Below are 14,006 nucleotides of genomic sequence, written 5' to 3'. Positions count from 1 at the left end.
TCCTGCCTTCCAAAGATCCTGCTCCAGCGACGCCTTCCAAAGGGACCAGCGACCTCGACATCCTCTGAGGACTGCCCCGGCTTCGAAAAGACAAGAAACTCCCGAGGACAGCGGACCTGCTCCAAGAAAAGCTGCAACTTTGTTTCCAGCAGCTTTAAAGAACCCTGCAAGCTCCCCGCAAGAAGCGTGAGACTTGCAACACTGCACCCGGCGACCCCGACTCGGCTGGTGGCGAGCCAACACCTCAGGAGGGACCCCAGGACTACTCTAAGACTGTGAGTACAAAAACCTGTCCCCCCTGAGCCCCCACAGCGCCGCCTGCAGAGGGAATCCCGAGGCTTCCCCTGACCGCGACTCTTTGAATCCTAAGTCCCGACACCTGGGAGAGACCCTGCACCCGCAGCCCCCAGGACCTGAAGGACCGGACTTTCACTGAAGGAGTGACCCCCAGGAGTCCCTCTCCCTTGACCAAGTGGAGGTTTCCCCGAGGAACCCCCCCCTTGCCTGCCTGCAGCGCTGAAGAGATCCCGAGATCTCTCATAGACTAACATTGCGAACCCGACGCTTGTTTCTACACTGCACCCGGCCGCCCCCGCGCTGCTGAGGGTGAAATTTCTGTGTGGACTTGTGTCCCCCCCGGTGCCCTACAAAACCCCCCTGGTCTGCCCTCCGAAGACGCGGGTACTTACCTGCAAGCAGACCGGAACCGGGGCACCCCCTTCTCTCCATTCTAGCCTATGTGTTTTGGGCACCACTTTGAACTCTGCACCTGACCGGCCCTGAGCTGCTGGTGTGGTGACTTTGGGGTTGCTCTGAACCCCCAACGGTGGGCTACCTTGGACCAAGAACTGAACCCTGTAAGTGTCTTACTTACCTGGTAAAACTAACCAAAACTTACCTCCCCTAGGAACTGTGAAAATTGCACTAAGTGTCCACTTTTAAAACAGCTATTTGTCCATAACTTGAAAAGTATACATGCAATTTTTGTGATTTAAAGTTCCTAAAGTACTTACCTGCAATACCTTTCGAATGAGATATTACATGTAGAATTTGAACCTGTGGTTCTTAAAATAAACTAAGAAAAGATATTTTTCTATATAAAAACCTATTGGCTGGATTTGTCTCTGAGTGTGTGTACCTCATTTATTGTCTATGTGTATGTACAACAAATGCTTAACACTACTCCTTGGATAAGCCTACTGCTCGACCACACTACCACAAAATAGAGCATTAGTATTATCTATTTTTACCACTATTTTACCTCTAAGGGGAACCCTTGGACTCTGTGCATGCTATTCCTTACTTTGAAATAGCACATACAGAGCCAACTTCCTACACCCATGATCATGCCCTTTAATGTCTTGTTGAATCTCTCAACAAGGCCATTAGTTTGTGGATGGTAGGGTGTAGTGAATTTATAAGTCACTCCACACTCATTCCACATGTTTCAGGTATGCTGACATGAAGTTGGTACCTCTGTCAGACACCACCTCCTTAGGGAAGCCCACTCTGGTAAAGATACCAACGAGGGCCTTGGCTACTGCAGGGGCAGTAGTCGACCTAAGGGGAATAGCTTCAGGATACCTAGTAGCATGATCCACTACTACTAGGATGTACATATTTCCTGAGGCTGTGGGAGGTTCAAGTGGACCCACTATGTCCACACCCACTCTTTCAAAGGGGACCCCCACCAATGGAAGTGGAATGAGGGGGGCCTTTGGATGTCCACCTGTCTTACCACTGGCTTGACAGGTGGTACAGGAGACACAAAACTCCTGAACTTTCTGGGACATATTGGGCCAGTGGAAGTGGTTGACTAGTCTCTCCCACGTCTTGATTTGTCCCAAATGCCCAGCAAGGGGAATATCATGGGCCAAGGTCAGTATGAACTCTCTGAACTCATGAGGCACTACCACTCTCCTAGTGGCACCAGGTTTGGGATCTCTTGCCTCAGTGTACAGGAGCCCATCTTCCCAATAGACCCTATGTGTTCCATTTTTCTTGCCATTGGACTCTTCAGCAGCTTGCTGCCTAAGGCCTTCAAGAGAGGGACAGGTTTCTTGCCCCTTACACAACTGCTCCCTTGAGGGTCCCCCTGGGCCTAAGAGCTCAACCTGATAAGGTTCTAACCCCATAGGCTCAGTTCCCTCAGAGGGCAGAACTTCTTCCTGAGAAGGGAGGTTCTCTTTCTGTTGTTGTGTTGCAGCTGATTTCCCAGCTGACTTTCCTTTTCTCTGGGTAGGCTGGGCCCTTTTTCCAGACTCCAGCTCTACTTTTTCACCCTGAGCCTTGCACTGTGCCCTTGTCTTGACACACACCAGTTCAGGGATACCCAGCATGGCTGCATGGGTTTTCAGTTCTACCTCAGCCCATGCTGAGGACTCCAGGTCATTTCCAAGCAAACAGTCTACTGGGATATTTGAGGAGACCACCACCTGTTTCAGGCCATTGACCCCTCCCCACTCTAAAGTTACCATAGCCATGGGATGTACTTTAGTCTGATTGTCAGCGTTGGTGACTGGATAAGTTTGTCCAGCCAGGTATTGACCAGGGGAAACCAGTTTCTCTGTCACCATGGTGACACTGGCACCTGTATCCCTCAGGCCTTCTACACTTGTCCCATCAATTAAGAGCTGCTGCCTGTATTTTTGCATGTTAGGAGGCCAGGCAGCCAGTGTGGCTAAATCCACCCCACCCTCAGAGACTAATGTAGCTTCAGTGTGACACCTGATTTGCTCTGGGCACACTGTTGATCCCACTTGGAGACTGGCCATTCCAGTTTTAGCTGGAGTGGAGTTGGAAGTGGTACTTTTCTTGGGACAGGCCTTGTCTCCAGTTTGGTGTCCAGGGTGATTACAGCTACGACACCAGGCCTTTTTGGGATCAAAGTTTTTACCCTTGTACCCAAAATTGGTTTGTGAAGAGGCTCTGGGCCCGCCCTCCTGTGCAGGTTTTTGGGGGCCTGTAGAAGACTCTTTACTATTTTTGTTTTTGGATGTCTCAACACTCTTCCCCTGGGGAGGCTTTGTGATCCCTTTCTTTTGGTCACCCCCTGTGGAAGTCTTGGTCACCCTAGTCTTGACCCAATGGTCCGCCTTCTTTCCCAATTCTTGGGGAGAAATTGGTCCTAGGTCTACCAGATGCTGATGCAGTTTATCATTGAAACAATTACTTAACAGGTGTTCTTTCACAAATAAATTTTACAGCCCATCATAATTATTTACACCACTGCCTTGAATCCAACCATCCAGTGTTTTCACGGAGTAGTATACAAAATCAACCCAGGTCTGGCTCGAGGATTTTTGAGCCCCCCTGAATCTAATCCTATACTCCTCAGTGGAGAATCCAAAGCCCTCAATCAGGGTTCCCTTCATGAGGTCATAAGATTCTGCATCTTTTCCAGAGAGTGTGAGGAGTCTATCCCTACACTTTCCAGTGAACATTTCCCAAAGGAGAGCACCCCAGTGAGATTTGTTCACTTTTCTGGTTACACAAGCCCTCTCAAAAGCTATGAACCATTTGGTGATGTCATCACCATCTCCATATTTAGTTACAATCCCTTTAGGGATTTTCAACATGTCAGGAGAATCTCTGACCCTAGTTATGTTGCTGCCACCATTGATGGGTCCTAGGCCCATCTCTTGTCTTTCCCTTTCTATGGCTAGGATCTGTCTTTCCAAAGCCAATCTTTTGGTCATCCTGGCTAACTGGATGTCCTCTTCACTGGGATTATCCTCAGTGATTTCAGAGAGGTTGGTCCCTCCTGTGAGGGAACTAGCATCTCTGACTATTATGTTTGGAGACAGGGCTTGAGAGGCCCTGTTCTCCCTAGTTAGGACTGGTAGGGGGGAATTTTCCTCCAAGTCACTATCTTCATCCTCTGTGTTGCCATCCTCAGAGGGGTTGGCCTTTTCAAACTCTGCCAAAAGCTCCTGGAGCTGTAGTTTGGAAGGTCTGGGGCCCATTGTTATTTTCTTTATTTTACAGAGTGACCTTAGCTCCCTCGTCTTAAGATGGAGGTAAGGGGTGGTGTCGAGTTCCACCACATTCATCTCTGTACTAGACATTATGCTTCTAAAAGTTGGAATACTTTTTAAGAATCTAAAACTAGTTCTAGGTTATAATTCAAACTTTCACAAAACTTTTAAACTCTAAAAGGAAATGCTAAACAGGGACTAACACAAGGCCCTAGCAGGACTGTTAAGAATTTAGAAAAATAGTTTAAATTGCAAAAATCAATTTCTAATGACAATTTTTGGAATTTGTTGTGTGATCAGGTATTGGCTGAGTAGTGCAGCAAATGCAAAGTCTTGTACCCCACCGCTGATCCACCAATGTAGGAAGTTGGCTCTGTATGCACTATTTCAAAGTAAGGAATAGCATGCACAGAGTCCAAGGGTTCCCCCTAGAGGTAAGATAGTGGCAAAAAGAGATAATACTAATGCTCTATTTTGTGGTAGTGTGGTCGAGCAGTAGGCTTATCAAAGGAGTAGTGTTAAGCATTTGTTGTACATACACACAGGCAATAAATGAGGAACACACACTCAGAGACAAATCCAGCCAATAGGTTTTGTTATAGAAAAATATATTTTCTTAGTTTATTTTAAGAACCACAGGTTCAAATTCTACATGTAATATCTCATTTGAAAGGTATTGCAGGTAAGTACTTTAGGAACTTTGAATAATCACAATAGCATATATACTTTTTACATAAAACACATTTAGCTGTTTTAAAAGTAGACAGTGCAATTTTCACAGTGCCTGGGGGAGGTAAAGTAATGTTAGTTCTTGCAGGTAAGTAAACCACCTACGGGGTTCAAATTGGGGTCCAAGGTAGCCCACTGTTGGGGGTTCAGAGCAATCCCAAAGTCACCACACCAGCAGCTCAGGGCCGGTCAAGTGCAGAGTTCAAAGTGGTGCCCAAAGCGCATAGGCTTCAATGGAAAGAAGGGGATGCCCCGGTTCCAGTCTGCCAGCAGGTAAGTACCCGCGTCTTCGGGGGGCAGACCAGGGGGGTTTTGTAGGGCACCAGGAGGGACACAAGCTCACACAAAAAGTACACCCTCAGCGGCACTGGGGCGGCCGGGTGCAGTGTGCAAACAAGCGTCGGGTTCGCAATGTAAATCAATGGGAGACCAAGGGGTCTCTTCAGCGGTGCAGGCAGGCAAGGGGGGGGGGCTCCTCGGGGTAGCCACCACCTGGGCAAGGGAGAGGGCCTCCTGGGGGTCACTCCTGCACTGAAGTTCCGATCCTTCAGGTGCTGGGGGCTGCGGGTGCAGGGTCTTTTCCAGACGTCGGGATTTTAGAGTCAGGCAGTCGCGGTCAGGGGGAGCCTCGGGATTCCCTCTGCAGGCGTCGCTGTGGGGGCTCAGGGGGGGACAACTTTGGTTACTCACGGTCTCGGAGTCGCCGGAGGGTCTTCCCTGAGGTGCTGGTTCTCCACCAGTCAAGTCGGGGTCGCCGGGTGCAGTGTGGCAAGTCTCACGCTTCTTCCGGGGATTTGCAGGGGTCTTTAAATCTGCTCCTCTGAAACAAAGTTGCAGTCTTTTTGGAACAGGGCCGCTGTCCTCTGGAGTTTCTGGTTCCTCTTGAAGCAGGGCAGTCCTCTGAGGATTCAGAGGTCGCTGGTCCTGGGGAAAGCGTCGCTGGAGCAGGTTTCTTTAGAAGACAGGAGACAGGCCAGTAGGACTGGGGCCAAAGCAGTTGGTGTCTTCTTTCTTCTTCTGCAGGGGTTTTTCAGCTCAGCAGTCTTCTTCTGTAAGTTGCAGGAATCTAAATTCTTAGGTTCAGGGAAGCCCTTAAATACTAAATTTAAGGGCGTGTTTAGGTCTGGGGGGTTAGTAGCCAATGGCTACTAGCCCTGAGGGTGGGTACACCCTCTTTGTGCCTCCTCCCAAGGGGAGGGGGTCACATTCCTATCCCTATTGGGGGAATCCTCCATCTGCAAGATGGAGGATTTCTAAAAGTTAGTCACTTCAGATCAGGACACCTTAGGGGCTGTCCTGACTGGCCAGTGACTCCTCCTTGTTATTCTCATTATCTCCTCCGGCCTTGCCGCCAAAAGTGGGGGCGTGGCCGGAGGGGGCGGGCAACTCCACTAGCTGGAGTGCCCTGCGGTGCTGGAACAAAGGGGGTAAGCCTTTGAGGCTCACCGCCAGGTGTTACAGCTCCTGCCTGGGGGAGGTGATAGCATCTCCACCCAGTGCAGGCTTTGTTACAGGCCACAGAGTGACAAAGGCACTCTCCCCATGTGGCCAGCAACATGTCTCGAGTGTGGCAGGCTGCTGGAACCAGTCAGCCTACACGGGTAGTTGGATTAGGTTTCAGGGGGCACCTCTAAGGTGCCCTCTGGGGTGTATTTTACAATAAAATGTACACTGGCATCAGTGTGCATTTATTGTGCTGAGAAGTTTGATACCAAACTTCCCAGTTTTCAGTGTAGCCATTATGGTGCTGTGGAGTCCGTGTTTGACAGACTCCCAGACCATATACTCTTATGGCTATCCTGCACTTACAATGTCTAAGGTTTGGCTTAGACACTGTAGGGGCACAGTGCTCATGCACTGGTGCCCTCACCTATGGTATAGTGCACCCTGCCTTAGGGCTGTAAGGCCTACTAGAGGGGTGACTTATCTATACTACATAGGCAGTGTGAGGTTGGCATGGCACCCTGAGGGGAGTGCCATGTCGACTTACTCGTTTTGTTCTCATCAGCACACACAAGCTGGCAAGCAGTGTGTCTGTGCTGAGTGAGGGATCCCTAGGGTGGCATAAGATATGCTGCAGCCCTTAGAAACCTTCCCTGGCATCAGGGCCCTTGGTACCAGAGGTACCAGTTACAAGGGACCTACCTGGATGGCAGGGTGTGCCAATTGTGGAATCAAAAGTACAGGTTAGGGAAAGAACACTGGTGCTGGGACCTGGTTAGCAGGCCTCAGCACACTTTCAACCCAAAACATAGCATCAGCAAAGGCAAAAAGTCAGGGGGGTAACCATGGCAAGGAGGCATTTCCTTACAGTCTCCAATAAGGAATCTTGAACAGCGAGGCACAGCAGGCTAATCCTTTTATACCTCTATCACATCTTGGCATATGACAGTCATGCCTTAAATGGTTTGCATCCTTTCTGTCAAATAGATGCCCAGGGCTCGAAAAATCCACTCGACCACTCGAACTGGCAAGTCTTATTTGATCAGGTTGAGGTATATTTAATACTTACTCGTCCCTTCTGGCAAGTTGACTCTGAACAGGTGTTCTGCTCAGTTGAAAAGTGGAGGGGCAATAAAAGATGCCTTTAAATCTTGTTCTTATATCATATTTGGTCTGTGTTCACAGAGAGGTCAAAAGTCAGTTTTTCTTAAAATTAATTTTCCTTCTGACTGCAGAGTTCCAGGACTTTGTAAGGTGAACTGTGTGACCTACTGCTTACTTGTAACATATAAGGATATAGGGTGTCAGGTTTTTCCTAAAGCACAACATTTAAATGACTAAGTCAACTGTGCAAACATTTCAAAATATATTTCAGTAGTTGTGAAAGCCCTTTTTTATATTTCTGTGTGATTAAAAAATATTTAAATAGGATGAAAACAAATCAGAATACTTTACATGTTGATGTGCAAAGGTTATGTTTTCTGAAACCCAATTTTCACAGATAGGTAATACACTATATATTTTTATCAGTAAAGCTGCAAGTTAGTGGAGAGGTTTTTGGAAATGTCTAGGAAAGTTACTGTGTGTAAATGACAATATGTTACCACATCATGGTTTAGTAATATATGTTTTTAAACTGAGTGCTTAAACAAACTGCGAAACACTCCTGCTCTGATGGCAATGGTGTTAGTAAACTAAAAGAAGTCCTAGGTTATGTGGGCTAGACCCTTGTGATGCATGCAGCAAACTTTAGTCTACTTAATCAAACAAAATAGTTTTTGTACTGCAGAAATGCTGAGCTCACATATTTGAAGGTGCAATCATATGTGAGAATTAAGAAAAAGGCGACTCTAAACTATTTGCCTAGGATCACACAATTTGAGACCCGTTTACGGTTCAAGTACATTACAGTTAGGTGAAACAGATTATTTAAGTTACTCGACCTGCAGTTCTAGTAACATTTTTATGATTTTTCTAGCCCTGATGCCAGGGTGTTTCTCGCTCTCTCAACGCTGAACTGACTCAGCTCTGCTCCTTCGTGGTGTTCCTCAGTCTCCTCTCAGCACAGCTATTTTTAATATCTATATCCCCCATTCCGCTGATGTTCCCCAACCTTTTGGACTGGAAATGTTGTCCGGTGTGGATGATATTCAGCTTACTGTATCTATCTACAATAATAATAACAAGCCAGACTTACGTTTAAGATCCCATGAAGATGGGGGCTACCTGGATGACCAAAAGCTGTCTTAAAGTAACCTGGAAAAATACTGAGGTACTTCTTTCTGGACCCATGTCCCATGCAGGGGTGTGGAATTTAATAAAATATCTACTTGTACAGGTTGCTTCATAAATTTACTTTCCCTGTTTAAAAAAAAAAAATCCACTTGTCCCTTTCATGCCACATAGTTAAGTGACAATTTATTGCAGCAATTTCTTTATACAGGAGATCTGATTAAAGCCTCTCTGAAAATACCTGGGCTCATACTATAGTAATTTTTGAAAACTAGCAATTCACTTAAATTTCCACATTTCCGCAGATCGACATATCGGGGCTGGATGTACTGCTAACTATTAGTTTCAGGGTTGGAATGCCTTTTTGAGTCTGTGCAAACATATTAACTTGCATGTTTTAGAGGTTATCATCAGCTCTTCTCTAAACTTATCCCATACTGAGAAGGGTTGGAAATTTACTCCAGACATGGGGAAGAGAGAAAATTTCTTCCAGGGTTGGGAAAAAAAAGTGGTTGGAAGGAAAGTGAAATTGTAAAATCTCAACAGATTTTCGCATTAGCAAATATACATTCTGCTAAAATGCAGTTTACCAATATTTTGTAGGAGTAGGACTTCCTGGACTACTTCTGTAAATTATTGCAAATTCATGGGAGCCGAAAATCTGCACTAACCTGGGTGAACCTTTGTGACCGTAAGAATTGCGCCCCTACTTACGTTTGGCATTAACCAAGACCTTTTGTTTTTAATCAAAATTCTATCTTTCTCAATCTCTATTCAATCTATAGACTATCTTCACTGTGAGCAACAGCATTTAGCTCTTACATAAAGAGCATATCAGCACACAAAATAGCTTTATTCAGTGCCAGGAACGCTGTGCCAATGTGTGCTTTTTTAGAACATTTTTTTTTTTTTGGCCAATTTTTATTGTAACGGTGAAGGGTCGGCAGCGCTTACAGCTATAAAGTGGCACAAAGACCGTGATAAAACAAGACATGCATTGACAAAACCAAAAGTCTGACCACCAATGTCAGACCTTTTAGCTTTGCCAGTGTTTGTTAATTTTAATGTTTTCCATAATCCTGCTAAAACTTGTAACCCTGATTTTCCATTAGGAAGGTGTTTTGGAAAGACCAGCATGCATCAACACATTTTACTATAAAATGCGTCAAAGTAATTGTATCTACATTTTCGAAACACGTTTTTTTCTAGTTGCATTTTTTGTGTGAACAACTTATTTTGAAAGCAAATAATCCTCAATCTTGCTTTCAAGATTCTACAAATATTTACATCTAATAAGAGAGCATTACGGGAGCATTATACGTAGCCTCATAGTGTTAAACTTTGCAAATGTGTGTATAAATGTTAAATACTGGAACCCGTCAGTAATGTAGTCTGAATCTTACATTTCTTTAGATCACTCACCCTAATAATAATGGCTTTACAATGATGAGCCATAGATACAAGTTCGAACAGCACTGACATCTGAACACAAAAATTACCTTAACTGCAGACAATACCCTTCCCAAACCCGTAATGTACTGTTAACAGGCAGTCAAGGGGTTTGTACTGCAGGACGTTGGGCCTACTTGTCTCAAAGACATAATAGACATGAAAACGTGTTGCCCTCGACTCAGAACAATATGTCCTGGGCGACAGGCTACAGGAATTCTACCTCTCTGCCCATACCTAGTCATCGAGTAGGTGACCGGATGAGCTCATGAAAATCTTCAGTAATAAAAAAAAACAACGTAGCAGTCTGATTTGAGGACAAATGTTCTTTCTCCATCCAGATCTCTACAGTGGTTGCCCCCTCTCTACCCTGCATAGGTCACTTAGAGAAGTTCTACCTTTATTGCCAGTTCCTGCCTGTAAGACATCGATCCATGCTCTGAAAACTTCCTGCCTTCGCTACAGGAACATCCCTTTATCTTTTCCAATCGAAATTCCTCCTAAACCATCTGCAGGTAACCTAGAGTGCCACTGTTAGTTTTCGCTACAATATTCTGTACCGTCATTATAGCTTCAGACAATTGCCACCTCTCCTCTGTTTTCCCACTCCAAAGCGCTCACAATTCAAGGTCTGATGGGCATTTGTTTCCACAAAAAAAAAAAAAAAAACAAGGGTCTGTGAAGCTGAGCCTTGCCCATGATCTCAAATATCCCTACAAAAAACCTCTTGTGATCCCCAGATAAGAAAAGCCGTTCAAGGTGGGTGCTTCTTTCGCTTTCTGGCTCCTACTCTATGGAACACTCTTCCAGTGAAACTGCGAAGCTTAGTGCCTGAAACAATTTTCAGGAAAAAAAAACTGAAATTTGTTTTTTTCACCAAATAACTGGTTTTGCCTACTAGTTCCAGATTAACTCTGTACAATTCTAGTACCAGCAGGAAGGTGGAATTCCTATGATGCCCCAGACATATTGTATGCAACAATATGTTGTGGGCAACAGGTTTTCGTGTTTATTAGTAGGACCAACCCCCTGCAGCACAAACCCTTTGGCTGCCAGTTTACAAAGATGGAAACTGTCTGCAGTGGAGTTAATGTGTGTCCATATGTCAATGTTTTTCCAATTTTTATTTGTGGTTCATTAATGAAAAGCCTTCGTTATAAGGGTGAGCGCTGTAAATAAATGATTAAGGTCACATTACACTACTGACAGTGGTTCCAGTAAAAAAAACAAAAAAAAAGTGTACACGTTTCAAACGTTTAACAATATGAGGCTAAGTATAATGCTCCCAGAATGCTCTCTGATTAGATGCAAATGTTTGCAGAAGCTTGTAGGCAAGTGTGATGATTCTTTGCTTTCAGAATAAAATGTTCAACAAAACAAATGCAAGTAGGAAAAAAAACGCTTCGCTACAATGACATTTTAGGTGCTATTTCTTTGAAGAGTCATTTAATAAAATGTGTTGATGCATGCTAGCATTTCAAAAAAATATTTCTAATGGAAAATAAGTGCAACCATTTTCAACAAGATTATGGGAAGCATGAAAATAAACAAGCACTGGCAAAGCCAACTGATCCGTCATTTTTGTGAGTCTTTTGGTTTCGTCAATGTGTGTCTTGTTTTGACATGGCTTTTGTAACACTTTATTGTTGTGGGAGCTTGCAGGCCCTCATGCTTGTGACAAACACTGGCACAAAAAAAATTGTTAGGTCTCAAAAAGCACACATTGCCATCAGCTGTGTAACAAAGGCCTTGCAGCCCCCCGGGGCTCCCTCAGACCAGCAGTGAGTCTGGAGGGTGGGCCCTCCATGTTCATTACACCACTGATTGCCACAGTAGTTCCGGGCACTGAACAAAACTACTCTGTGTGTCAATTTGAGTGAAGAGAGAAATAGTTGTTTAATTAAATCAAAACGTCTTGTAATGCCAGACCTAATTAGGGACCCAATTCTTTAAAAAAAAAAAAAAAAAGTCACAAAAGTGCACCCAGGGTAAATGTCTTTGAAATAGTGGCCTTAATGAAGGCACCAGAACCTACAGAAGTAGACAAGGAAATCGTACTCCTAGAAAATATTTGTTAACTGTGTATTTTAGCACGATCAGATATACATGTGTATATTTGCTCATTTGAAAATCTATTGAGGGTTTACAAGTTCACTTTCCCTCCAACCACTTTTTTCCCAACCCTGGAAGAACTTCTACTTCTGCCATTGTCAGGGGTAAATTTCCAAACTTTCTAATTATGAGAAAAGATTAGAGAACAGCTGGTGAAAATTCTTAAAACATGTAAGTTAGTAGGTTTGCAGAATGAAAGGCATTTCATCCCTGAAACTATTGCTTACTGCTTCCTCCAGCCTAAGTATGTAGATCTATGGAAAGTTGGCAAAATAAGAAAACTGCTATAATAGGGATTTAAATTCCAAGTATTCATGTCCTATTATAGTAGTAGCCCTGGCATAATCAGAGAGGCTATTATCAGAGCTCTTACATAATAAGACTGCTGCCATAATTTGTTGCTGCAGTACATGGCACCAAAGGGACAAGTAGATTTTTTTTTTTTTAAACAGGAGAAACATATTTAAGAAGCAACCTGTCCCATGGAGAAGTAGGTATTTTATTCAATTCCACACCCCTGTACCAGGATGCCGGTTTGTGGTCAACAGTACACTGTACAAAACCAAAATAAAACAAGCCGGACCCACTGCTGCTGTGCACTCACCTGACAATCCTAGCGACCCTTATATGCTGCCACCCTTTAAAAGAACAGAATGTCATCTGTATCTATTCACTACCATTTGTCATCAAAGCAATGACCCTTGTACCACTGGACCCTGGCCCTATATGTGCACCTTGTAGCACAGATAACCGTGTCTCCCTTGGACCAGTCCTTTGCCCCAAGTATTAGGCCCGTCTGGTGAAGCGTGTACAAATGGAGCCTTTCTCTCCTAAAATACCTTGTGGCAGATGGTGTACCAAGCTTTGTACCAGGAGCTCAGCCCCACTCCAGTCTCTGCGGCACCGGAACCCGTGCACCCTGTACCAGACCCAATACGTCTTTGATGGTACATATGATACCGTCCTGTGTTCTTCATGCACCTTGTACCGGGCCCTGCTACTATGTACCGGTATATGTGCTCTGTACCGGGGCCTCCGCCACCTCCATCGAAGCGCACCCCTCCTGCCACTAAGACCCTTGTACCCGGCAGTATAAGCCACTGCACAGGGACCTCTGCCCCTCCCCCCGCCGTGCGAAGCCATGTACCCGCTCGGTGCCTCCTGTACCCGCTGTCATGGGGGCCATCGAACGCGTCACACCCCCGCACGTTGCCCGCCGCCGTGGGCTCCTCTCCCCCACTTCTCTCTAGGTCTGCCCGGGTTTCACAGTCGCCTTTCCAGCTCGTGCAACCCAGCGAAACACAGGGGCGGGATAGAGAGCCTCCTGCGCCGGGAATAAGCCTGCGGCAAGAGCACCCTTTCCACGTCCGGGGTAACATCCCCTCCCACAATAACCTTCGGTGCAGCCCCTGCCCCTCCGGGCCTGCTCCGCAGCCCACTGCGCCTTCCCCTTCAGCGCAAGGCCCCGTCTGCCGCCTCCATCGCCTGGCTCCGCTCCCCGCAGACGCAGTAGGCCGCGCTGCATCACCGGGCTTGCGTAGTTCTCCCGCCGGAGCCGAGAGCGTCCTACCTGGTCAGTGATGCCGAGGATCCCCATTTCCCGGGGTGAGTCAGCATGAGGCGCGCGGCATGGGGGGCAGCTAGCCCCGGGCAGGGAGGGATACAGGCCAGCTCCGAGATCCGCGGGAAGTGCGGGGGCCGTGTGGGGGGAGGAATGGGAGCGCCCCCGCCGGAGAGCTGGTGAGACTGCACGAAGAGCCAACCCAGCGCCCCCTCCGGAAAGCCGGGGGAGCGCAGGCACGCCAGCTTCAAATACACAAAACAAAAATACTTTCCTAGCGTGACGAGCCAAACGTAGTGTTCAGAGGTAAAGTACACTTGCTGCGAGAAGTAATGCTTCCATGACACTATATCCACCGGTTTCCTTTGCGTTTCGTGTTTTCTGTTATTTTCCTTGTATTTTGTTTTGCCGTTTTCCGCCCAACTGTGTTCATAACCTTTAACAGCAGCATTCCCATGGGAAAGCCCAGGTCCGTAGCCGATGCCGAATGGCTCAGAATGAAA

The 14,006-nt window shown here is 46.1% G+C and overlaps 2 protein-coding genes across 4 annotated transcripts in view; one reads left to right on the top strand and one right to left on the bottom strand.

Moving 5' to 3' along the window:
* Positions 1-13,717, bottom strand: part of ANKRD52 (ankyrin repeat domain 52) — a 664,467-nt gene extending 650,750 nt beyond the window's left edge. The window contains exon 1 of one of the 3 annotated variants that reach the window (XM_069230557.1): positions 13,513-13,717. In XM_069230557.1, coding sequence (XP_069086658.1) covers positions 13,513-13,539 — 27 coding nt within the window. In that variant the 5' untranslated portion in view covers positions 13,540-13,717. Of the gene's footprint in view, positions 1-13,089; positions 13,291-13,512 lie in introns of those variants that run through there. The other 2 variants (XM_069230556.1, XM_069230555.1) reach the window with 2 other exon arrangements.
* Positions 13,407-14,006, top strand: part of LOC138292149 (putative nuclease HARBI1) — a 49,386-nt gene continuing 48,786 nt past the window's right edge. The window contains exon 1 of the mRNA XM_069230559.1: positions 13,407-13,547. Within this exon, the coding sequence (XP_069086660.1) occupies positions 13,523-13,547 (25 nt within the window). The 5' untranslated portion in view covers positions 13,407-13,522. The remainder of the gene's footprint in view (positions 13,548-14,006) is intronic.

This window comes from Pleurodeles waltl, chromosome 4_2 (genome assembly GCF_031143425.1).
Source record: "Pleurodeles waltl isolate 20211129_DDA chromosome 4_2, aPleWal1.hap1.20221129, whole genome shotgun sequence".
Lineage (NCBI taxonomy): Eukaryota > Metazoa > Chordata > Amphibia > Caudata > Salamandridae > Pleurodeles > Pleurodeles waltl.
The sequence above is the reverse complement of the archived record's forward strand: the minus strand, read 5'-3'. Positions and strand labels throughout refer to the sequence as shown.